The sequence below is a fragment of the Ambystoma mexicanum genome, chromosome 1q (assembly GCF_040938575.1).
Source record: "Ambystoma mexicanum isolate Mex_15411 chromosome 1q, UKY_AmexF1_1, whole genome shotgun sequence".
Taxonomy (NCBI): domain Eukaryota; kingdom Metazoa; phylum Chordata; class Amphibia; order Caudata; family Ambystomatidae; genus Ambystoma; species Ambystoma mexicanum.
In genome coordinates, this window is record NC_090922.1 from 310708060 (window position 1) to 310733705 (window position 25646).

At 47.2% G+C, this 25646-nt stretch overlaps 1 protein-coding gene across 2 annotated transcripts in view; it reads left to right on the plus strand.

Moving 5' to 3' along the window:
• The window catches only part of UBE2M (ubiquitin conjugating enzyme E2 M), a 503284-nt gene that overhangs the window by 155925 nt on the left and 321713 nt on the right, over nt 1–25646 (plus strand). For both annotated transcript variants that reach the window (XM_069639034.1, XM_069639026.1), the window contains exon 2: nt 16251–16345. In XM_069639034.1, the coding sequence (XP_069495135.1) occupies nt 16251–16345 (95 nt within the window). The remainder of the gene's footprint in view (nt 1–16250; nt 16346–25646) is intronic.

Sequence of the window (25646 nt, forward strand, 5' to 3'; positions counted from 1 at the left end):
CCTCGCCATCAATCACAGTGTGGACCAGATATGGATCAAATTATTCTCAACAAATTCGCTAGAGTGCGATGACTGGTAGCTAGATTTGAGAGTCCTGTACAGTGGGAGAGAGGCCTGCACCTAACACTGCAAAGTGAGTACAGGACTAAACGCTGCTAGATCCCAGAGTCCTGTATACTGGGAGAGATTACGATCTTGGAAGGCGCAGGCTAACAATCACAGTACTATCTTTAAAAAGGTTCAAGCTAATAATCAGTGTGATCCTAAAATGTGCAGGCTAATCACACTACTATCTTAGAAGGTTCAAGATAATAATCACAGTACTATCCTAAAAGGCTCAGGTTAATAATCGCAGTACTATCCTAAAAGGTGCAAGCTAACAATCACAGTAGTATTTTAGTACTGTGATTGTTAGTCTGCACCTTCTATCTTGTTCACCCACTAATGGGGAACGGGAGCTGGGTTTAGACCGTCGTGAGACAGGTTAGTTTTACCCTACTGATGTGTTGTTGCAATAGTAATCCTGCTCAGTATGAGAGGAACCACAGTTTCAGACATTTGATGTATGTGCTTGGCTGAGAAGGCGAAGGCTAACAATCGCAGTACTATGCTAAAAGATGCAGCCTAACCATCACGGTAATGTTCAATGTATGTAGGTTTGTTATGTGGCAGAGCTTCAAGAGTAGAGTGATGCTCTATTACCCACCCTAGCCACTTCTACCTTGTTTGTCGCTGCTGGTTGACGGCTGGCCACTTATGTAAACTCAGGCTTCAACTTCTGGGTCCCTATGTGCACTCAACGTCAGATTTGCATACTAGTTTCTGGAATAGGCTTATGACATGCTCTCGCATTTCAGCCACTTTGGCTCTCTAAATTAATTTAAAAATATTTGGAAGATTTCCAGGTAGTAATGGAACAAGGTTGCTCACTTATCTTAACCTGTGGTATTCCTGTTTGACATATTTTGACTGGGCATTGGAGTTTTATGTACATGAAGGATGGTTTTTACTTTATTATTTTTTTAGATAAATTACTTACTGTATGTTCCAATATGAAATTTGAATAGTTAATGAAATAGTTTTTCAATTTGTGTAAGTTACTTTGTGTACTAAAAAACACAATTTAAAAAAGTGGGTTTACCAAGACAGTTTAAAAATGATTCATGGCATTGTGCTGTCAAATTAAGCAGTTTCATCTGATTGTTTTACTGATTTTATGTACTAGTAATTTGTTCATTTATAACACGCTTCATTCACACCAGCAAGTGGTTTCTAAGTGAAGGATTGGGATTCAAACGTGTTGTGCCGCATTGTCTTGCCTCTAAGACAAACGTGTTTCCCCTGAACAATCGTTTGTAAAGTATCTTTAGGGAGAACAGTCTGGGGACAATTCATTTAGATGAGGGTGGTGGTGTAACACGAATGAGCAATGTAAAAGCAGACAAAGCTGTAAAAGCGTACAGAGCTTGTTAAGTTGGGGAGGAGCATGGAATTGCACACTAACGAAATCTAAACCTATATGCAGCACCTATTTTTCTTTTATTTATTTTTTGTCAGTTTGCGGTAATTGTTAGAATTCTAATAGTTGTCCCGGATGTCGCAATTTTCAGCCTGACCTTGTGTCCAAACGGGGGTTGCTGTGATATTAGTTATTCATAATTTACAATTTGTTGTAATTTATAATGCTCAAAAGTAAGGACATTATTAAAATCTTTTTTTTTTTAACCTTTTGTAACATTTCCACTTTCTGGTTGAATCCAATGCAAAACATTAAGTCAAATTTTCCTACCAAAATCATTGATAGAAATAAAATATCAATCGCGCTCGTACACAAGTGTTTCAGAGCGTGACAAGGCAAGGGAGGGGAACTGGGGAGAACAAACCGGTGATCTTACTAGGCCCAGTGACATTGAGAACGCGCAAGTGCATGGGAGAGGGGGGAGGGGAAAAGTGCATGGAAGGGGGGAGAGGTGGAAAGTGCAAAGCAGAGGAGAAACAGATAAATAACAATAAAGGCAACAAACAGTGGTACTGCAGCCAGCAATTTGCAAGTGCTAGGTTTAAGGCAGCAGACAGGGTAGGTCTGATAAGTACAGGAAGAAAAGGGGGGGGGCCTCTATGGGTACATATACAGACCCCAGTGCAAGGGGTGGTCCGGAGGCAGTGCGGGATGGTGGCAGGATGAGCAGGTACCTGGGCCCAAAAGACACAGGGTGGCCAGGTGCACGGTGCCAAGAGAGAACAAATCAGCAGGGGTAAGGGGGAGCGAAGGCAGAAGAAAAGAGGAAGGTCTTGAAGGTGCTTCCGGAACCGGAGATGGTTCTCAAGTTTTAGAGTGGCAGGGAGGCTGTTCCAGAGGGAGGCCCCAGCCGAAGACGGAGATCTACCTCCAGCTCGTTTCTTAAAAAAACGACTGACCCTGAGTGAGTTGGAGGTAGAGGAGCGAAGAGCTCGAGAGGGAAGGTATTTGCGGAGGGATAGCTGAAGGTACTTTGGACCCAGGCCCCAGAAAGCCTTGTGGACAATGCAGAGGGTTTTGAATGTAATCCTTGCATCCATTGGGAGCCAGTGGCGAGATATCAGAGCTGGAGAGCTACGATCCCAGGGCTTGAGGCCAAGGACAAGTCTCGCAGTCCTTTTCTGGATTAGTTGCCGAGGGCGGAGAGTAGAGGCAGGTAGATTTAGAAAGAGGCTGTTACAATAGTCCATGCTAGAGAGAACCAGAGCTTGAGATACCATGAGCTTCTGGGGGAAGGAGAGGAAAGGCAGAGTACCTCTGAGGAGGTGCAGTCGGAAATTTGACTCTTTAGAGACCTCGGAGATGTGGGCGGAGAAGGAAAGGGTGGAGTCAAAGATGACCCTGAGGTTCTTAGTCTCGCAGGTGGGGGTAGGAGGAGGGCTAAGGGAGGCCGCCAGAGAGTGAGGGGAAAGGATGGTGAAAGTGTGCCGATGAGGAGGATCTCCGTCTTGCTGGCATTGAGACAGAGATCATTGGCTGCACACCAATCTTGAATGGCAGTTAGGCAATCGGAGATGAGAGGGAGAGGAGGTGGCAAAGGGCAGCCTGAAAATTAGTTGAGTGTCGTCAGCGTAGCACTGGAAATTTGAGCAGAAAATGGCAATGCAGTGGGCGAGAGTTGCCAGGTATTGGTTGAAAAGCCAGGGCGAGAGGTTAGACCCCTGGGGAACACCACAGATAGAGAGGAAGGTAGATGAAAGGAAGGACCCAAATTAGACCCGGGAGGGTCGATCTGAGAGGAAAGAGGTCAGCCAGGCCAGAGCCTGATCAGTGATACCCAGGTTTTCACGGAGACGGTTGAGCAGGATGGTATGGTTGACCGTGTTGCAGGCAGAAGAGAGATTGAGGAGGATGAGGACAGATGGAATGTTAGAGTCAAGGTTGGTGAGCAGATCTTCACGGATGTTTAGGAGAGCAGTGTCCGTGCTTCTGGCAGCTCTGAAGCCAGACTGGTGGTCATGGAGACAGCCAAACGAATTAGAATGAAGGTTAAGCTGAGAGAAGGCCAACTTTTCCAGGAGTTTTCCAAGAAAGGGAGTAATAGGAATTGGGCGATAGCTGGACAAGAAGGATAAGCTGTGAGTTTCTTGAGAAGAGGATGCACAAAAGAGTGCTTCAGAGGGGAGGGGAAGGATCCAGAGGCAAAGGAGTGGTTGCAAAAAATCAGCAAGGGCCGGAGCGAGGGTGTCAATGTGGTCCTTGATGGTTTTAGAGGAACAGGGATGAACCTGTTTTGAAGAGGCTTTCATAGATCGGACCTGTCTAGCAACCTTGTCAGGGGTGAAGAGGAAAGGACGAGAAGGATGGTGGGAGGGTGGCTAAAGGAGGGTCAGCAAGCACAGATGGAGAGGGAAGAGGAGTGTGGGTGGAGAGGGTGGACAGGATGTCCTGGGTTTTTTAAATGAAGTGTGGGGCAAGGGCATTGCAAAGAGCCTGGGAGGCAACAGGAGGGGTAGAGACTGCAGCAGGGTTGGCCAGCTCCTTGCAGATTTTAGAGTTCGGCCGAGTTGTTAGATGCCGCAGAGACACAAGCTTTAATGTGGACTCTCTTCTTGGTGAGGACAGAGAGTCGGTATTGCCTTTGTAGCAGGCGACAGGCCAGTTTGTCAGAGGATGAACAGGAAGTCCTCCATTTCCTCTCGGCTGCCCTACACTTACGTTTAAGTGTAGCTAGGTCAGAGTCATACCAGGGATTGCACTTGGCTTTGGACTTCAAACGGATCCTCATGACCGGGGCAAGAGCATCAAGCGTATCAGAAATTGAGTAGAGCAGAGACAGGGCTGTATCAGGATGAGCGACAGCCAAAGGTGGAGGGGGCGGGGGAGAGAAAGTGGCGCCAAAAGCCTCAACTGACACACGCTTCATGGGCCGGATGTCCGAGAAGGTAGGGTGGCAGTGTTGGGGTAGGCTTGGCTTGGGCGGAAGAGAGGGAGGGAGAGATGAGATGAGAGGAGGGAGTGATCGCTCCAGGAGAGAGGAGTGGTCAGAGGGATGGAGAGGGGGAGGTCAGAGATGATCAAGGCATCGAGTGTGTGCCCTGCAGAGTGAGCCGGGCCAGAGGGGAGGATGGACAGGGAGAGGGAGTCGCAGAGGTCATGGAAGAGTACAGAGGAGGAGCAAGGAGAGTCTAAATGTATATTTAGGTCACCGAGGAGAAGTTGAGTGGTAGAGGCCAGGAGGGAGGAGGAGAGGTCTGCCCACTCAGAGAAATGAAGTGATTTGACCAGGAGGCCGGTAGATGGTAACCACAGTAAGAGAATGGGTAGGCGAGAGAGAAGGCCTACAGAGGCATTCAAAAGAGAAGTAGGTCTGAGTGGGAACGATAGAGGCAGGAATCCATTCAGGAAATATTGGGGCTCCCTCCACCCCCCTCCCCCTTGCCCCTACACCCCCTCCCCCCCCCACCCCACCGGACCGGGAGGATCTGGGTGCTGAGAGGATCTTGTAGCCATCAGGGAGGAGAGTGTCAAAGCTCGTGACTGAGCTGGCCGTTAACCATGTCTCAGTAAGACCAAGGACATCAAGGTCTAGTTCTTCAAGGAGGTGGCAGATGTCAGAGGAGTGTTTGACGGCAGAGCGAGAGTTGAGAGTGGCAATATGAAGGTTACCAGCCTTAAAGACCTTCCGGGGAGGGGTACAGATCAGAGGTACGCCTTGGGAGGGGGAGGGGGAGGAGGAGGGGGAGGGGGAGGAGGGGCTTGGACCATGACAGTGCCATTTAGGTAGACATTAATGATGACTTTAGAGGAGTCGAAGGAAGCCATGAGAACTTCCCAGCGAGTGCCACCGTTAATGGGAGAGGAGGAGATAGGGCAGAGACCATATGAGGAGTCCATAGATCTGGAACGACAGAGGATGTCGGTAAGGGTCTGTCTGGCGGAAGCATTGGAGTAGGTGTTGGCCTCTAATCCTGGTCTTCCTATCGCCAAGATATCCTTTTTGAACTTCTTCCTACCAGACTTGGTGAGAAGGGAAGGATAGTCAATGGAGAAGCAGTTGGAGAAGATAGGAGAAACACAAAGCGCCATTGGGGTGGAAGTAATGAGAGGATGGAGATACTGGGGTGCTAAGGCAGGTAGGTGTGAGACAGAGTGGTGAGGTCACTGGGCTGACAAGTTACAGAGAAGAAACCGTATACAAGCAAAATACAGAATTTCGCAATGGGCAGCAAGATTTGACTTTTTAGCGCAAAGTAAAAACAGCAAGATTTGACTTTTCCGATCTTGGAATCGGATGTTAGCAGGAAGCACTGCGCAGCAGGATGACAACATGGGAGCAACGAGCAGAAAGAACAGTGATAGTCAAAGGCAGTAGAAGTGAGTCCATAAGGAGGGAACTACATTAGATTTGCTACCCCTTTGTTGACATGGTTTTTTTATGCTATGGAAAGTAAGGTTTTCATTTAAAAGCATGAAATTGAATAATGTCCTTGGCACCTCCCTTAAATTGGCCAATATCAATGCTAGATGTTGTACACAATGTGCTTTGAATTTACTTAACATTGCCTGCTTAATGTTTGCTGTGTTCAATTGCAGTGTAATTCCATTTTCTGAAGGCCAATGAGGCTTACGATCTTATTGATTGCAGAGCAATCCAATGTTTGGCAGTTAGCACTGGGAAGCTCCTGCCCCCAGCATTCGGTAATTTGAATCTGGAGATGGAAAGTAAGTGGGAGTAGGATGACCGCGTGGGTCTGTTAGGCACATTTCTTAGATGGGTATTTGGGAGCCGAGTTGGACAGACATTTGTAAGTCCTAGGATTTTGAATAGTATTCACTCTTGGACCCGTAACCAGTGGACGTTGCGTCTAATCATAGAGATGTGTGTTTTTAGGGATGTTCACGGCTGCTTTAACGCGTTTGATCACCTGTAATGTTTTGATGTTGCGGCTATTAATGCCAGCATAGAGGGCATTGCAGTAGTCTAGCCAGTATAAGGGCTCTGGCTAGCGTAATACAGCTGTCTGATGATAGGACGAGTCTACAGACATTGATGAGCTTAGAGTTGTAAGCTGATGCCGCAGCATTGACTTGTCTGGTTAGGGTGAGAGTTGAGTCAAGGTATATACCCAAAGTTATTACTCCCTTGGAGACATTGATGGTGATGCCGTCGATAGTGAAGGACTTAAAGGAGTTGCCTAGTTTGTTGAGACGGTTTTGTGAGCCTATAAGGAGTAGTTCAGTTTTTCATTGTTTAGGCACAGTCCATGTAGGGCCATCCATGCCTGGATGGTTTGGTAGGCTTTGTTTAATGATTTGGTATCTGTGTCATAAGAGCCGGTGATGGGGTATGGAGATTTGGGGTGTTTTGCATAGTTTGTATAGGTGACACCCAGATCACTGAGCTGGTCAAAAAGAGGTTTAGTGAAGATATTGTAGCGTGTAGGGGAGACGCAGGAGCCTTGTGGGACTCTGCATGTGACCGGGGTTGGCAGTGCTGCTTAGGTGGGTGAAACGATCCTTGTGGTTCTATTAGTTAGGACAAATCCAGTGTATGGCTTTGGTTGAGAAGTGGGCCACTGAGGAGAGGTGATTGCATAGTATGTTGTGGTTGACTAAATTAAAGGCTGCTGGAGTAGAAGTGCTAGATTGATGTTACTTTGATATTGACCATTTGTATTTTAAGATCCAAGAGGGCATATCAGTGCTGTGTCCTGGCTGTAAGCCTCATTGGTGTAGGCCCAGGAGGTTGTTGGTTTCCAGGTAATTTTGGATCTGCCGATAAACTGCTCTATCCAGTATTTTGAGGACCGGTACAGTGGTTCTAGGTCTGTAGTTTGTAGGGATGTTGGCGTCGAAGGTAGGTTTTTTTTCAGCAGTGGTAGGACCCAGGCATCTTTGAGATAGTTGGGACTATGCTCTCTTTCGAATGAAGTATGGATTAGGCTTGTGATGAACGGTGGGAGTTCCGTAGCGCAGTCTTTGAGAGGCTGGGCAGATGTCACCTTGGCATGTAGAAGGCTTGAGGCTAGAAATAATTTCTGTGGTTGAGAAGATTTGTCTGGTAAGTCAGAATTCAAGGTCTCGCAAATTGAGACCTGTAAATTACTGAAAAATAAAACTAATGTTCTTACTTCTGTAGACCACCAATCCGTTCGATTTTTACCAACAATGTAGAAAATTAGGATTTCAGAGTATAACCATCGCATGGGCGACTACATGGTCTTGAGCTCAGCACTAATCAGTGGTTAAGCTGATGCTACTTCTAGGGAACCAGAAGCTAGTACATAGCATGCAACGAATATAACTTGTGCGCAACATGCAAACCCTAACATTTTGTCTATTCTATATGATTGAATATGATTTAAATGTTCCCTTATGTGCATCATTTACATTTAAAAGAAAAAATATATATTCCCAAATCTACACACTTAATATCCCATAGCTATGTTTCTGATGCTTGTTAATCTGCTAAGAATCACATGCTGTGCATATAGTCCGACATCCAGTGGTAACCAGAGTATTGCATCTTGTCTTTTGGGGACCGAAAAGGGACGTCGGAATAGGCGTGTCTGTAACACTATCCCTATTGTGACGTGTAGTGTACCCAAAATCCCCCACGCACCGAGGTCCCTCAGATTGTTTCCACCCAGATAACTGGTCACTCTATAGTGGAGCGCCTACAGAAGACATTGTTGATCTTCTACCGACTTGTCGGTTATTCCCTGTTAAGTAAGTGTAGGGTCAGATATCCTTGGAAGGACGAACAGAACATGCAACGCCGGTCCCCCCCTAGAGCACGATGAAAAGTGGTGTGCGGTCTGCAAACTCTTTCGGCCTCAGACCCTCAAGGAGCGCCGTGTAAATCGATGGGCCGCGTACAGTATGTCACGGGTGGAACCTCTTCCCCCACCGCCATACCCGCTGACAGTGACTGGGGCCCCTCTGATGACCAAACATCCGTTGCGGATCTTATAGACCTCGAGGCGGACACTTCTAGTTCCGCCACGCCCGTCCCTGACCCTTTAAGGCTCGACTTTGGTCTCGCTTCAGGGATAACATCCGGCGACAGGGGCGTACAAACGCATCACACTAAAGACAACCTCTACACCGCTTTCAACTTCTTCGTCTAAAAAGGTGAAAGCGCCAACAGAGCCGCAGAAAATTTCGACTGTTTCCTCGGATTGCTCAGATCCAAAGCCTTCCCTGCATCCGCAGCAGCGTCTTGTGACTGGGCAACCCAAATTAAGTAAGGGCTCTACTCCTAAAACTTCACACGTCGAAGCGCAGAAATCCGATGCTGCGGCGGTCCCGAAGGCTGCCGTATGCCCAAAAACTACGACTAGGCCTCTACCTGAGAAACCAACCGCTAGGCCCTCTAGCGCCGCGGAAGGTAATACACCTACCGATAGACCATCGGAGCAACTCTCATGCCGATTCAGCGATTATCGAAGACCGGATCGAAAGAATTATGGCAGCGGTGGGTCTTACACCGGTTACGCCTAAAATCATGGGACAAGCCGCGGAAAAACCTTCAGGTGCGGTTTTGGGTCCCGATTCTTACGATGCGTCCGCCGGGGTCCTCCAAATGGACTAGAGAGAAATTCGAAGGGTGTATGGATCAGCTGGAGAGGATTATCAGTTTTTCTGATCATCCATCCCCGAAAAGGTCTGGGGTAGAGCCCAACCTCCATTTTTCTTCTCATTTTCAGCCTTCTGTCCCCGTCCAGCAGGAAGACATTGTCCACATGGACACATATATGGACTTTTATAATGAAGAGGAAGAAGCTTAATTCTGCAGAACAGCAGGGTACCACAGACAACTGGGAAGAAACCTAGCAGGAAGGAACAGACCCATGGACACATCAAGATCAGGACACTGATGTTTTATGCCTAGATTCTCCTCCGTCCACTCCGGCTTGCCAGGCCTCACCTGTAGATGACCAAATGGCCTTCAACTCCATGTTGAAAAAAGCAGCTGAACACTTTCAAATCTCCACTCAAGAGGCTGTGCCTGAGCAGGATTGTGTAGAGGATAGCCTTAAGGAGAAGCCTCCATCTAGCCAAGCCATCCCCCTCCTTAATTCTATCAAAGGTTGGGCCCCTCATTGGTATCACCAGCTCAAACTCGGGCAGTGAACCCAAGAGTGGAAAAACTTTCGCCTTTCTCCTTCCGACACTCTATACATTAGAGGGCACGCCATCCCAGATTCGTTGGTAGTGACTACCACCCGGAATAGGGCAGGGGTACCCCTTGCCACGGGGAAGCACCTCTGGACAAGGAATCCAAAAGACCATATGCTCTAGGCAAACAGTCACTTCAGCTGCCGCATACACAACGCGGATTGCTAATAATACCATACTATTGCCAAGCCATGCTGACGCTCAGTGGAACCTGCTCCAGGAAGGCCTCCAAGAGATTCTTGAACCCGCCAAATCCAAGCTTCTCTCCATCGTAATCGAGGGAAGACGAGTTAACCAGAATGTGATCACAAACACCCTGTACACGGCTGAAATAGCAGGCGGGTCTCTGGCCCAATGGACCCTACTTGAAAGACACGCTTGGCTGCGTACTTCAGGTTTTAAACCGGAAACACAAGCCTCCCTCATCAATAAGCCCATTGAGGAATCTAACCTCTTCGGGAAAGTGGTGGATGAGGCCTTGGAAACAGCTAAAAAAGAGCGAGACTCTTAAGTCTCTGCAACAGATCACACAGAAACCTTCCCCCCAGAGAGGTAATAACTCCCGGCGGTCCTTTCGAGGGCAAGCCTGTGCTGGTCAAAACAATTATGGCACAGGGAACTTCAACACAGGACAAACTTCGGGAAGCCCCGCATACTAACCTTCAAGGGGTCAGAAACGTGGCAGAGGTAGAGGTCCCAATCTCAGAGGAGCCACAGCCTCTGGTCAGAAATGACCACCAGATCCAGGTCACCTCCCATGTCACTCCAGTCGGGGGGCAATTATCTTTCCTTATGGGAGGGGATAACTTCAGACCAGTGAGTCATAAAGACGGTCGCCCACGGGGACTGCGTGGAATTCGCCTGACCACCACAATTCAGACCGCCACGCTCACTGTGCCATTCACAGACGATCTGGAGATCGTGAATCAAGAGGTGGAAGCACTGCTGGGAAAGGACGCCACAGAAGCCGTCCTTATTCAGGTAAACAAGGGTATTTATTCAGTGTACTTCCTTGTACCCAAAAAGGACCTCACCATGCGCCCTGTTCTAGACCTGCGCCCAGCGAACAAGTTCATAAAACCCCAGAAGTTTTGCATGGTAACACTACAGGAGGTGATCCCATTGCTGAAACAGGGGACTACATGGCAACATTGGACATGAAAGATGCATACATTTATATTTCAATGTTGCCAGCCCACAGAAAATATCTAAGGTTCATGATGGGACAGGCATTACCAATTCAAGGTACTCCCCTTCGGCATTGCCTCGACGCCAAGGGCGTTTACCAAAGTCCTGGCAGTGGCTGCAGCACACCTGCGCAGACTGTACCAGTTTACCCTTACCTCGACGACTCTCATCACGGGGGACTCATTCAACACATGTTTTTCGAACACCCAAAGAACAGTAGATCTTCTCTTCTGTCTGGGTTTCTCCATCAACGAAAAGAAATCCAGTCTAGTCCCCAGTCAAACAAAAAAATTCTGGGACCTCTAATTCGGACGGAAGACGGTCTCGTCTTCCCCTCCAAGAGGGTCCAGAACATTTTCAGATCCCTCGATATGTGGCCAGTCGGGAGGTGACGGTGCACAAAGCCATGCGCTTGCTAGGAATGATGGTGGTGTGCATATACTTGGTCCCCCACGTGCGGCTGCGCATGAGTACCATGCAAGAGTGTCTCAACAGCCAGTGGGGTCAGGCCAGTGGACAATGGGAAGATCTGGTAGTTGTCTTGCCAGCCCTCGTTCTCTCTCTGCAGTGGTGGTCAAGAGAAAACCTCTTGAAGTGGAAGACCTTCACCACCTCTGCAGTGGAAGCCACTCTCACTACAGACTCGTCTCTCATGGGGTGGGGGGAAGGGGGGGGCCCTCACCTGCTTCAGCAGACAGCGCACGCAGTGTGGCCCCCCTCAAGTAGCGTCCAACCATATAAACTTACTGGATCGATTGGCTGTGTTCAAGGCTTTGAAGGCCTTTCAGGTGCAACTACAAGGGCAGACAGTGCTGATTCTAACGGAGAGCACTACAGCCATGTATTACCTGAACAAACGGGGGCACTCGCTCTCCAGGGCTATCCAAGCTGTCCCAAAACATTTGGATATGGGCTCTCAAACATAAGATGTTTCTGTTGTCCATCTTCTGGCAGACGTGCTCAGCAGAGATTTTCCTCTCCCCGAAGAATACGAATGGCGGCTACACGAAGACATTGTGTCCAACATCTTTGCAGAATGGGGTTTCCCAGAGATTGACCTGTTCGCTACTCAGGAGAACGCCCAATGCCAAGACTACGCCTCCATGTACCCCCAGAACCGATCCAAGGGGGAACGGTCTCTGGATAACATGGTCAGGGAAATTTGTCTATGAACCCTCCCGACTCCCCTGCTCAACAGAATAGTGCACAAGATGCACCAGGAACCAGTTACCATGAAACTGGTGGCCCTGCCAACCCTGGTTCGCTCACCTGATGGAAATGTCCCTTTCCCCACCAGTGAAACTACCCTGCCCATACAACATGTTGTCTCAGGACGGGGGGAGACCCTACGCCCATGCCCACAAACTCTGAACTTAGCAGCTTGACTCCTGAGGTCATAGAGTTGGGACACCTACTGCTCCCTCAGAGGTGCATGGACATACTCGGGGAAGCTAGGAAACCGAACACACGTTATTGCAATGCCAGCAAATGGAAACGTTTTGTCATCTGGTGCAATTCCAAGGGCGTCAATCCCCTCGATTGCTCACACACATTGTGCTGTACCTAACCCATCTGTTGGACACTGGGTTAGTCTTCAATTCCCTAAAGGTTCATCTGGCTGCTCTCAGCCTACACCACATCACAACAAAAGTGTTGTGGTGGAAGATACCGGTGATTAAGGCCTTTATGGAAGGGGTTAAGGGGATTTATCCTCCCATTTCTCACCCATCTCCTGGATGGGACTTAAATGTGGTTTTGCCAAGGCTCGTGGGAGCTCCTTTTGAGCCTATGCATAAAGCAAGTCTGAAAGATCCGACTTATAAAACAGCCTTCCTACTAGCTATCACTTGTATCAGAAGAGTCAGCGAACTACAGGCACTTTCTGTTCTAGACCCCTTTGTTACAGTCCACAAAGGTAAGGTAGTTCTGTGCATGCACCCCAGATTTGCACCTAAATTCATATCAAAGTACATGTGAACCAGTCCATTGACTACCTACCTTTTTCCAGAATCCCACTAGCATGGCCGAAAGAACCCTACACACACTGGATGTGCGCAGGGCAGTCATGTTCTACCTGGAAAAAACTAAACCACTGAGGAAAACGAACACATTTTTCGTTTCAGTGGCAGCTGGTAGAGAAGGTGATCCTGTCTCTAAATCGGCTATCTCAAGGTGGATTGTCAAATGCATCACACTGTTTCTCTCTTGCTAAGAGAGAACTGCCCTTAAAGCCTAGAGCACATTCTACTCGAGGCAGTGGGGCATCCATAGCATTCATTGCAAATGTTCCCCTCGAGTCCATTTGCAAAGCGGCAACCTGGAATTCTGTACACACCTTTTGAAAACACTATTGCCTATACACTCATTCTAGGTGTGATTCTCAGGTGGGACAAGCAGTACTAAGACATCTTTTCTCTACTGTTTCTTTTCACAACCCACCTCCAACTCCGGGTACTGCTAGCTAGTCTATGCACAGCATGTGATTCTAAGCAGATTAACAAGCATCAGAAGACATGCATTACTTACCGTAATAGCATTTCTGATGATTTTATCTGCTTAGATTCACGTGTGTCCTCCGAACCTCCCCGCTCTGGGTGGAAGGAACATAGACGTCTTACTACTTTCTCTTTATGTACTCACTCACTATAGCCTTGGGCTCCCTCATGGAAGAAAAAATACAATCGGAGGGACCTCGGCACGTAGGGGATTTTGGGTACACTACACATAGGGATAGTGTTACAGACACGACTATGCTGACGTCCCCTTTCGGTCCCCGAAAGACCAGATGCAATACTCCGCAGTTACCACTGGATATCGGACTATATGCACAGCATGTGAATCTAAGCAAATACAATCATCAGAAATGCTATTACAGTAAGTAATGCATGTCTTTTTTTAGTTTTTTTAAACAATTTTATTTCTGGATACGACAGTTACATGTTTAGGGCAAGTAATTACGGGACAATAACTAGCTTAAAGCAATCCCATCCCTCCCCAGGCCCCCCAGTCTTCAGGCCTTCCAGTGTTCGCTATGGTCGGAGGAAGCGTTTCACCAGCTCTGGTTGGAAGGTCAGTGCTGGGAACTGGTTATGATAAACGGGACCGGCGCCCAACAGTCTGTGAAGTGGTGCAATGTTCCTTCCTTCGCTGCCGTGACTTTCGGCCACCAGGATCTCCCAGACCTTGATCCACCATAGTGGTATTAGGGGGCCCTCCTGTGCCTTCCATTTTCCGACCAGAATTCTTAGCTACCAGGAGCAGCTGAGTGAGTAGTTTGGCAGTGCAACCCGCCTTTGGGTAGCATTCCGGAATTGGCACGCCCTGCAGGATCGCCTCTGGTTCCATAAGCAGTTTACGCTGGGTTATGGTTTCAATGAGTTGTAGGACCTCCTCCCAGAAAGTTTGCGCTTTTGGGCATTCCCACCAGATGTGGAAAAAGTTCCCCGAGTGCCATATTGCCTCCAGCAATGTGGGTCTATGGATTTACGAAAGTGGTGTAGGCGCTCCGGCGGAAAATACCAGGGGTGGAGGAGTTTCAGAGCGCACTCCTTGTTAGTTATGCATCTAGAGGCGGATCTGATCCTAGTCCAAATGTCTACCCATATAGAATAGACCAAAAGTTAGGGGTGCTCTAGGTCTGCTTCCCATCTAGCCATGTACGCTGGGTTAGACGCCAACATGTCGACTTTCAGCAGCTTATATGGCTTGATCAGCCCTCGACGTGGTCCTTCATTGCATGTTCGAGGAAGTGAAGGTCTATTGTGCCCCCCTGCCGAACTGGGCTGCGAGATCCAGTGCCTGATCTAGGTGTAGGTGAACCTTCCTGTTTCTGCCAGATAGAAGCAGCTTTTGCATTCTTCAAAGGAGAGGTGGTGGGCACCGTCCTCGAACAGCTGTGATAGGTTCCGAAGCCCCCCTCTGGACCATCTTCTGAAATGTGCTGTGTGCATTCCTGGGGAGAAATCTGGGTTCCGGAGGATTGGATCTGGAGGGCCCAGGCCCTTGAGAGTTTCTTCCTGCGTAGAGTCCACACCCATATGTCCATAGTAGTTCTGGTGGATGACAGGGTAGTCTGCCAACCCCTGCACGCTGTGCCCAATACGTATAGCAGGGAGTTTAGCTGGAGGGGGCATTTAGCCTGTTCAGTTCGGGTCCATTTTGGGGGGTGTCTGTTCCGCCCAGGCCATAGCGCGTGCTAACTGAGCCGCTATATAGTAGTTTGAGAGATTGGGTAGCCCCATGCCTCCCCACTTGGCCGCTCCGGTCATGATAGCATAACTTACTTGGAGCGTCAAAAGTAGCTCCTTTTTAGTAGTTGGTCTCAAGCTAACCAGGAGCTAAGTGGCTCAGAGCTTCTGGCAATTTCGAATTCTGGCCTGTACTAGCACGACAAACTTTGTTATGTACTTTGAACAGAGTACATGTTTAGTTATGTACTAGTTTTCCTGACTTGCTCTAATCCCCCAAAAAGGTTAAACCTGCCTGTCGTCCACTCTGGATATCTTTCCTGCTTTGTTTCCTTTCTAGAACTTCAACCTTCAGGTTGAGGCAGGGGGGATGGGTGAAATATCATATACAATTGAAGGAGAAACTGGACAATTGGGTAAGCAAAAATGGTTGGTGAAAGCGGGACTCCATGTGTAAGGATACCTGGTTGCCTTGTTGCGATCTCGTCCTCATGGGTGGCAAGGTGGTTTATGGCAACACGATTTACGTTCAAGTCAAACTAATGCCTACTTTGGACACGGGCATTAGACTTGCAGTGAATTTCCGTCAAAATTCAGTAACCCAACATTGTTATATAAAGGTTATGGTACGATCAATCCTTTTATTACGGGTGGATAAGTATGGTCAATATTTTTGGGCAAACAGTTCTACTTTTGTTCATGTTCACAATATCTGTTTTTCCTGATGCCACTCTGGTTCTCCTTGCTTGTGTCAAACACTAATGTCCACATACAAATCTGAATGTATTGATTGTTTTGTAAACATTTGTTCTATTTGAAAAGGTGCTGCATTTCCCATCAACTGGTATGACTAACAATTTAGCGACCTGAGCCCTCTAGCATATATACATAATTGTGGCTTGACCAGCAGATTTAGTTAACTGAACTACTTGTAAGCGCTTTTGATAGTCGTATGCCATCTTTCCAGTACAGTACAGTATTGTATCAATGACATTGGGGTCACAGGTAATTAACAATCGCCCGAAGGTGCAACAGGTCAGTGTTGTATTGTGAAGGGATCTGTCATCACTTGTCTTGCTTTTGGTTACCTCCACCGCCCACCCCCAACAGATACACCTCCCTGTACTGTTTGACGTTTCCCCCTCATTCTATGCTCGGATATCCCCTTTTCCACAGCCATGCCTTTGTTACCCCCTCTGTCTCTGAAGCTTCACCTTTCTGTCCCTTCACAGATATCAATGAATTGAATTTACCGAAAACATGTGAAATAGACTTCTCCGACCACGATGACCTACTCAACTTTAAACTAGTCATCTGCCCTGATGAGGTAAGAGTCAGGGTTGCTGAGAAGTTGGGCTTGGCCACTTTGTTTGAGGTTCTAGAAGTGAGTCTGAGCAATGGAATGACCAATGCATAGTCTTTGGGATTTGTAGTTTACACTTTTCATACTTGTATTTTCATTCCTTTTGGATTTTTTGTTCTACTGCTTATCTGGAGTATATAGCTGAACTGTGGTTCTTTAAAACTATGGCTTAAAGAACTGTTCCAAGTGAGGCAAACAATGGGACTAAAATCTTGGTTTATAATGAATTTTAGCTGAAAAACAACACACGTTTATAAATGTCTGCATCATATAATCAGATAGCTGTGATTATGTATTCCAATGATTTGAACACAATCTAAGGAGGCCTACTCTTTTTAAAGACTAGGTATGTATTGTATCTGGGGTGACTGTTTCAGTGGTTCAAACACCTTTACTCAAGCATTTTTATTTTTACATTTTAATGTGCAATTGCAAATTGCTCTAGGAATCTGTGTGGCCCTGTCAGAATTGTGCTTTCCTCTGGACCCTAGCCTGCTACAAGGAGGCTTGGGTATAGAGCAAACACCCAGGGGCTGCTGCATTCCCTCTCTGACATTGCTTTATGATTCAGTGTTGTACTCGGCTTATGTCGCCCACCCATACCCTCAATTGTTGCAGAGGGCAAAAATCTACCAGTTTCTTACTAGAGTGCACAATATTTGAACTATTTCCCAGGTTCTGGAATTCACATTTCCTCTCATGGTAGCCAGTAATACAATAGATGTTGCTGTTATTACAGCAATTCATAGTGATAGCTTCCATTATATTCCATTTCAATATGGTCACAGTCCATATACATTGCTATTCTGCAACATTAACAAACTATCCCTGATCTACATTACCAGAATACAAAATGGCAAGTTATGCACATTGGGCAATATCCACTGGAGTATCCTGTAAATTGGCAGTCATGTTATACTCTGCCAAGGCTGTTGCCAGTTCTGATTGTGCCCAGATATGAACTCTGACAATGTATGCCAACTCTGAAAATTCTGCATGCATGCTTGGAATGCAAACTGATCTGGACCACAAAGCCCTTACTGGCTCAGGTTTGTGCTACCTCCTATAGTAGCTTGTAATCTGTGATATGCAAATGGAGATATATAATGCTTCAGACTAACTTTACTTCAGATGCAGTGCACTAGGTAGAAGAGATGGCTGCATTCATTAACATCTCCTGGAATCCTCCCTTTGGGGCACATTCCTGTTACAGCTACCATCTGAAGTGTATTGCTCGAAGTCTCATCTCTTCTGGGTCACCTGATCCTAATACACTCTGTTTAGACTGTTACTGCCTTTAGCTTGCCAATGCTCAAAACGTGCCCCACCTTTTTTCCTAAAGTCTTTCCATGGGGCCTTTTTACTAATGCTCTACCCTCCATCGAATGCCAGAAAGAGGACCCACATCTTGCTAAATCCACACTTGCCACCACCAATGCATGCTTAACACTAGCAATCTCCTGTGGCTTTCCATACAGGAACCCAGTAAAGCTAGCCAAACAATCTCGGCCATCGGGAAATGCACCTGCCGACACAATGCTTGCACACACGGAAGCGGACAGTAACATTAAATTTCCAAACGCACGTAACCATCCCAGTTGCTACATAATTTTGACACATTGGGAAAAATGCATGCAAGATTTCCTTTTGTCAGTTCACATCTAATGCCACTGGCACATTATGTTCCCACGCTGCTCAAGGCATACATGCACACTTGTACACAAAAGTATCGTAAGAATTGCAACGCATATCCATGTAATCATCCCTACATTTTCTAAATAACATTGTTCGATAGCCACAGCTAATTACCTACACACCAACATTCTAAGGAACTCATCAAAAAGTTTTATATACCCCACCGACAAGCCCATTTGTGAAGGGGCAACCATTGACCTAAATCTTCAATAAATACTACCCACAAATCCATCTGTAGGAGTGAACATTAAGATTACACTTTAGATATGGTTAAACAAGATAATAATGCCCTCGTCCCCATTTTCATATGGTTAGATGCAACATTTTGGCGCAGTTACAATATATGTTCACCCAATAACCAGAGCGTCTACTAATGTGTAAGGTCAAGGCATGCACTACCACATACTCGACTCGAACACCCTCGCATGCCATCTACCAACCAGCAGAAACTATTTAGAACACAGTCCTCAACAGTACACCCTAAAATTGACCTGCATCTAGGCATGTGTCTGAATGTCATTGATGCTAAGCAATCTTATCTTTAGCAAGAGACTAAATAGGCTGTGATCAAAGACATTTTCTTCAATTACTGCCTTTAATGGATCAGACTTCTTCCCAATAAGATTGTCTGTGGTCACTTCAACCACACAACCCATGTCTTTTTCTGTGCATGTTTTTAAAGGATGTCGCTTCAGTGAACACAATCTCTTCTTAGCCAAATTCTGAGAGTACTTAATTGTAGTTCCTGAGACCCCAAAGAGGCAGTTACTTGGTGGCTGACCATTCCTCCTTCAGTTGAGCCTACAGTGCCTTTCGTTGCAGTGAGTGCCCTTGATGTCCATTGACCATTGCTCTGGAAATCCTTGCTTCATTCCTCTCGGCGTTCCTGTTTGGTAGTCACAGTAGAACGCTCCACTTCCTTGTTTCTAATGGAGAAGAATTGAATTGGTGCACCATGGAACCAAACAGTTTTTTGCACGATTGCGCAACCACTGCACTGCCCAAAGTACTCATTGAGGCTTTCTGCACTCCCAGAATAGCCCCTGCAGTTGCATAGCCCTTTGTAACTCGCAGCGGTCTGAAGAGACACTAGCACCACAATGCTCTTGCACTGTCAAAGCATGCTGTGATCACAGGTACACCAAGCATCATATACCAGTCTGGCTCGCCTAGGCCACATCAGGCCACCATGATCTAATTCTATTCAAGCAATGCTGGCTGCCTGGCTATACTGCTTTAGTTCCTCACTACACCAAGCCACGCTGTGCACCAGTTCTTTTGCTTTGTCCTTGTCCACTTACTGTTAGGAAAGATGTCTTTTTAGCACCTTTCCCTCCATTTGTATGGACCCTCCAAACATTTTTTTAAATGTTTTAATCTGGCCTGAACCTTTTACAGTGCAGTGAAGCCTTCAGCTTCACTACACTGGCTTTTCCCCATTTGCCATGAGGGAACTGACCTCTTCCTCCTGGCCCGTCTGAGGCTATCTCCCCTCCTCCTTTCCCCTCTTCACCCCTGACAATGTTTCTAGACATGTTTGATCTATGACAGTCAAAGCAGGTGCTCCCCTGCTCATCCAGACAATCAAGGACCACATCAACACCCTTGCTCCATCCTTGGCCGATTTCTGCAATCACTCCTTTGCCCCTTGAACTTCCCCTCCCCCTTGAGCATTCTCTTGTACACTCACTTCTAAAGAAGCCCTCAGCCAATCTTTCCTCTCTGGCTAACTATCACCCGATCTCAATCACTCCTTTCTTCCAGCTTAATCTACATACTGAATCTGTTGGTTGCCTCCATGACCACCAGTTTGGCTTCAGATCTGCCATAACCACGGAAACTGCTCTCCTGAACACCTGTGAAGACTTGCTCTCCAACCTTGATTCTTATCTCCCTTCTGTCCTCATTCTCCTCGATCTAGCCTCTGCTTTTGACAGTCAACCATGCCATCCTGCTCAATCGTTTCAGCGACAACCTTGGTATTACTGATCAGACTCTGGCCTTGTTGACGACCTTTCACACCAAACTGGGGTCTTTCCTCACTTCTATCTCTCTAGTTTTGGTGTTCCGCAGGGGTCTAACCTCTCTCTTCAACCACTACCTAGCACCCCTTGTCCGCTACTTTCTGCTCCATTTTTAAATTTTTTGTGGATGGCACTCGGCTCTCTTTTGGGCTCCCCTGAGCCACCTCTACTTCTTTTCTCATACCAGACTGTCTGACCGCAATTCAGGAATGGTGTGCTGCCAATGATCTCTGCCACAATGCCAGTAATAATGAGATCCTTCTCATTGGGGCACCCGCTACCTCCTTCTCTCTCTGGCAGCCCACTCTGGACTCTCTTCATGCTCCTTCCTATGAGGCTAGGAACCTTGGTGTCCTCTTCGACTTCTCTCCTCACATCTCTGACGTCTCTAAGAAGTCAAAACTATCAGCTGCACTGCCTCAGAGGTATTCTTCCTTTTTCTTTCTTTCCCCCAGAAGCTCGCGGTCTCCAAAGCCCTAGTCCTCTCTAGGCTTGACTATTGCAACAGCCTTTCTAAATGTTCCTGCCTCTACTCTTCGACTGTTACAACATGGGCAAAACAGGACTGCGAGAATTGTCCTTGGCCTCAAGCCCAGGGATCATATCTCACCAGCTCTGAAATCTCTTCACTGGCTCCCCGTGGCTGCAAGGGATCAACTTCAAGACCCTCTCTTAATCATCCACAATGCTTTCTGGGGTCTGGGACTGCTTTACCTCCAACTTTCTCTTCCAAAACATCTTGCTCTCAAGCTCTACTCTCATCCACCTCCAACTCTGAGGGTCAGACACTTCTCCAAGCAGAGTTGGGGACAGATCGATCTCCTCGGCTGGGGCCTCTCTCTGTAACAGCCTCCCTGCCTCTCTCAAACGTGAGCAAAACTGCCTCTGCTTCTGGAAGCAACTCAAGGCCTTCCTTTTCCCTTCAGCTTTCTCTTACTCTCCCTTGCTGATGCACCGGACTGCCCATGCACTGGTCGCCTGGTCACCCTCTAAACTTGGGCTCAGGCTCCTGCATGTCCAATCTGGGGCAGGCAAGCTCAGTTTGGGCTACTGTGCTGCAGCCGTCGCTGTTCTGTGTTGAGGCCTGGATCTTTGGGGACCCACACCTTGTGCCACTGGAGTCATCCCAGCCAAATTTCATGATAGCAGCATCCAGGGGATCCAAGATAGGAGGCGAAGTCTGACCGTGACAGTTGTGTCTCCCAGCGTTGCTGTGAATCGGTGGCCATTGTCCAAAACTGCTTTCCTGCATCCAGTCCTGTGCTAATAGTGACCCTGCATTGAGTTATTCTGTATTCTCCATCCTGAAGACCTTGCACAAGCATTTGTTGCTGTTCGAGAAGTGTTCAAACCTGCAACCCCTGGGCATTGAGGACCAGAGCTGGCAGCGGGAAAAGCGAACTTGGACCCTCTTCTGAAGACCTGCCAAGTCCTAAGAATTTGAATATGGGGCGGGGTGTGAGTTGTAACAGTACTTACCTGAACCCCATCTCCCTTTTAAAGGTTTGGTAACTTTTGCAAGCGTTTCTAACAATTTGGCTTTGCTAATGCTTGTGCAAGCTTTCCAAAAGTGGGGGCACTTTTATTCACTGGAGCAACTTGTCCTCTACCACTTGGAACTCTTCATTGACCCCAGTAGCCTTCCCATAACGTTTTCCCGTCTCGCACAACTGTGTGGTACTTTTGTGAACTTTAGAGCACACGGCCACATACATGTTAGGGATTGACTTTTAAAATTAGTGTCATCTCTGTGGACCTGTAGAGCTGCATACTAATACTTTTATTTTGCCCTACTCCAGTGATTGTGTATATGTATCATTTATTTAGTTTGTGTAAGAACTTTACACGCGAATAGTCGTTTTTCATAGTATTCTATGGCCATAAATGCATTATTTTGTATTACTGTTTGTCTAAGTGTGTTCCATGACTTTTCACTGAGTGCTCATTGATGGGCCCCTTACCAGACTCACCCTACCAGAGCCTTAGCCTTGAACTGGTTTGGCTTCAATTCCCAGATAGAGGGCCACAAATGGTACATGCTGGTCACAGAAGAGGCAGAGCTTCGCCGTTGGGTATTGAGAGGTTCAGATAGTGGCCAGTTTCTCTGTAGAGGGGCTGGTCCTTCTCTCTGGAGCTATTGAACAAAATCCTAGTGGTTGACAAAGTACTTGTCTTGTCGGGAGCACCAAGAGTCTTCCTAGCTTTCGTTGACCTTTCCCAGGCGTTCGACCGAGTCGACAGGTCGAAATTGTGGAAGAAATTGAAAGCGTGGAAGTGTCCTGAAGACATCCTGGACCCTATAATCGCCCTTCATTCGAACACCAGGGTGGCCGTTCGCCTGAACAACCAAGGACTCCTATCAGATCAAATTCTCTCTCATCGTGGGGTGAAGCAGGGATGTCCGCTGGCCCCCGCACTTTTTATATCCTTCCTAGGCGACTTTAAAGATTCCCAGGATGCGATCAGGTCATTTCCACCTAAAGTCGGCAACGTAGGGGTCAGCCGGCTTCTATACGCCGACGATCTGATAATTTTGGACCACACGCAGGCCGGACTCCAGCGACAACTCGACAACCTTGCCCAATACATAAAGGATAATAACCTGGAGATAAACAAATCAAAAACTAAAATCCTGATCTTCCAAAAACAGGGGACTAAAAAAAAGAAAATCTCCAGTGGTTCCTTCACCAGACAAAAATTGAAGTTGTTAGAACATTCAAATACTTGGGAGTTGAAATTGACAGTTCTAAGAACGCTAATACAATGCAACAAACTCTATGGACAAAGGCGAAACATCTAACATCTCAGCTTCGGGCAGTTCATAGAAAATATGGCAAATTCAGTCTCCTACCTGCTATCCATTTCTATAAAGCTAAAGTAATCCCGTCTCTAACATACGGTATGGACGCAACACCAACAATCCCGTCGACCCTCTGGACCAAACTAGAAGGCCATATCTGGCGAACAGTACTTGGACTTCCTAAATCTACATCTTCTGCAGCAATAAGACGCGAACTAGGTCTGCTCTCTATAGCTGCAGTGGTGGCACAAAGTAGGATTCAGTTATTCAGAAAAATAAGACATCCAGAGAGTCTTCAAATATACCGTATGATCAATGAAGAAATCAGTAAGGGAAACAACAAGCTACTTAAAAACTGGGTTGAAACTCAGCAACAATTCCTGCAGGCGATAGCCTGCTCAGAAGATGAACTAATCGAGAATCCGCTAAGAATAAAATCAAAAATGGAGTGGTTAGATTGGATAAATACGAATGAAAAAGCAACATCAAACAAGCTGCTAATCCATCTACCACCCATCTTTAACAAACTTAAAGAGCCTATGGAATACTGTAAAAAATATCCCAGTAAGCTGTCAATGAAAACTCTACTGAAAGCTCGTCTTAATTTGCTTCCTACAAAAGAAATTCTAGCTATCCGAGCTGCTTCTAATGAGAAATCATGTCGCCTCTGTAAAAATTCTGAAATTACAGAATCCATAAGACATCTCCTGATGGTTTGCCCTGCGATCGCACAGGAAAGGGACGTTTTTTTTGGTCCCTTGTTTACAAAATCCTTTATTAACGATGAAGATATGTGGTGGAACCGCCTAATTACAGGAGCCCAAACTAGATGGCTAATCCCGACGGCAAAACTACTAAACATCATTATGGAAAAGATTAGCCATCTCTGACATTTCTGACATCTAACGAGAAAATCCATTTAATTCTGATAAATTTTGGATGGTGTAAACACTAACAATGTTCTAAACATCTATTAGTACGTAACTTTCAACACTTCAACATTTCTTATGTCAGGTATACGTAATCACGAGAACTCCTTTTGTAAAAATCTAATATAGATTATATACAAAATAAAAAAAAATAAAAAAAAAAACAAAGTACTAGTTTAGGGTGTTGGCTTTCATCCCTAAACCTGAGGCTTGAGGGAGGGGTAGAGGGGGGGGGGCTACGGGGGGGATGACCCTGTATACACCATTTGAACTTTTGGCAGCCTGTCAGTGCTGTTCCCCGTAAGCAAATGTACATTTATGTGGACAATCTCGAAATCCCAGATGCCCCATCTTCAGGTACACACATGGTGTTGGAAGGACCACTTTTTTATTTATTTATTTATTTTTTTTGCAACTGTCCCTACATAGTTTTTATGGACCCCCTCTCTTTTTGCTCTGTTCTCCAGCATGGGGTCTGGCATGGATTCACATGCTCATGAATATTCCCCGTCGTCAGGCTGGGAATCCTCGGTAAAGAAAAAATCAGTATCAGTTTCGTTTCTGATCTGTCTTTCTCAGTAGTAACCAATCCATGGTCTCTGGGTCATACTGCCCCCAGCCAATGACTGCCCCCTTCCTAAGCCCCGCCTCTGGCAGCCATCTTCAGATTAATACCGCACGCTCAAGTGTTGGGAGTCCTCGTGCTTAGGTCCTCTAGCTTTTGCTGCGTTTTCGCGCTTTTTCAAGGAGAATTTCTCATTTTTCGGTCAAATAGAGCCTCAAGCTCCACCGTCTCTACATCCGATTAACAGGGATCCGTGTCGGATTTTTCTATGCCCCTCAAGGGTGAAGATTTTGTCTAGTTACGCTTCTTGGAGGATTCCAGAAGTTTCTGCGGCCTACCCGAACATGGCCCAGGAGAAAGGAAGGTCGACGCCCGGAAAGCTGTTCAGGGTCTTCCCTTAATGCCAGCTACAGAATGTGTTCAAGGAGGACGAGCATTCGAAATGTCTCTACTGCCTTCATGAGGACAAAACGCACATGGAGAAGGACTGTGCGTTTTGCAGGAACATGTCGGAACGGACCATCAGGGACCAACACCTTCGTCTCTCCAACTGGCTGGAAGGAAGGAGTCCGTCAGGTGAGAAGAAGTCTGAGCGGTCTTTTAAGTTCTGTGAGGGCGCCCCGGTGACAGGGGCCCAACAGAAGGCAAAGCACCGCAAGTCAGCGGGCACCGAGAGCGCCGAGCGGTCGGGCTCTTCGGCTGCCAGGCAGGGCGCGCCTTCCCCGGTACCATCAACCACGAGCCAACACTCTGTTTCGGGGAAGAGGAAATCTGAGAACCCGGGTAAACCTCTGGAGAGGCCCCAGTCGATCTCGAAGGATTCGGCCGAGGGGGAGCGAGGCAGTGACCCTCCCCCCAAGGCGAAGGCCTCAAACACGCCTAAGGCGGTAAAGGCATTGATTCACCCGGCCAAGGCCTCTATCGAGGGAGTCGCGGCAGCCCTGGCGCAGCCTGTGGAGGCTACACCAGTGGAGGCAACCTCGGGGCCCAGAGTCTCCCTGCCTCCGCGGAGGGAAGCCTCTTTTAGACCCATCGAAAAGACCCCCGTGAAGACACCGGCAAGAGGGGGGGGCGGTGGCCATTGTGGACACGGACACAACATCCGAGGAGGAGTTGGCAGAAGTCCTAGAGGGCCTCAAAGAGGGCGTCGAGGAGGCCCGTCCCCACGGGAGGGATCCCGACGAGGGTGACTCTGAAAGTGACGGCGGCACTGGTGAGGGTCCTAGTCAGCCGTCGCTTCCGGAGCCGCAGG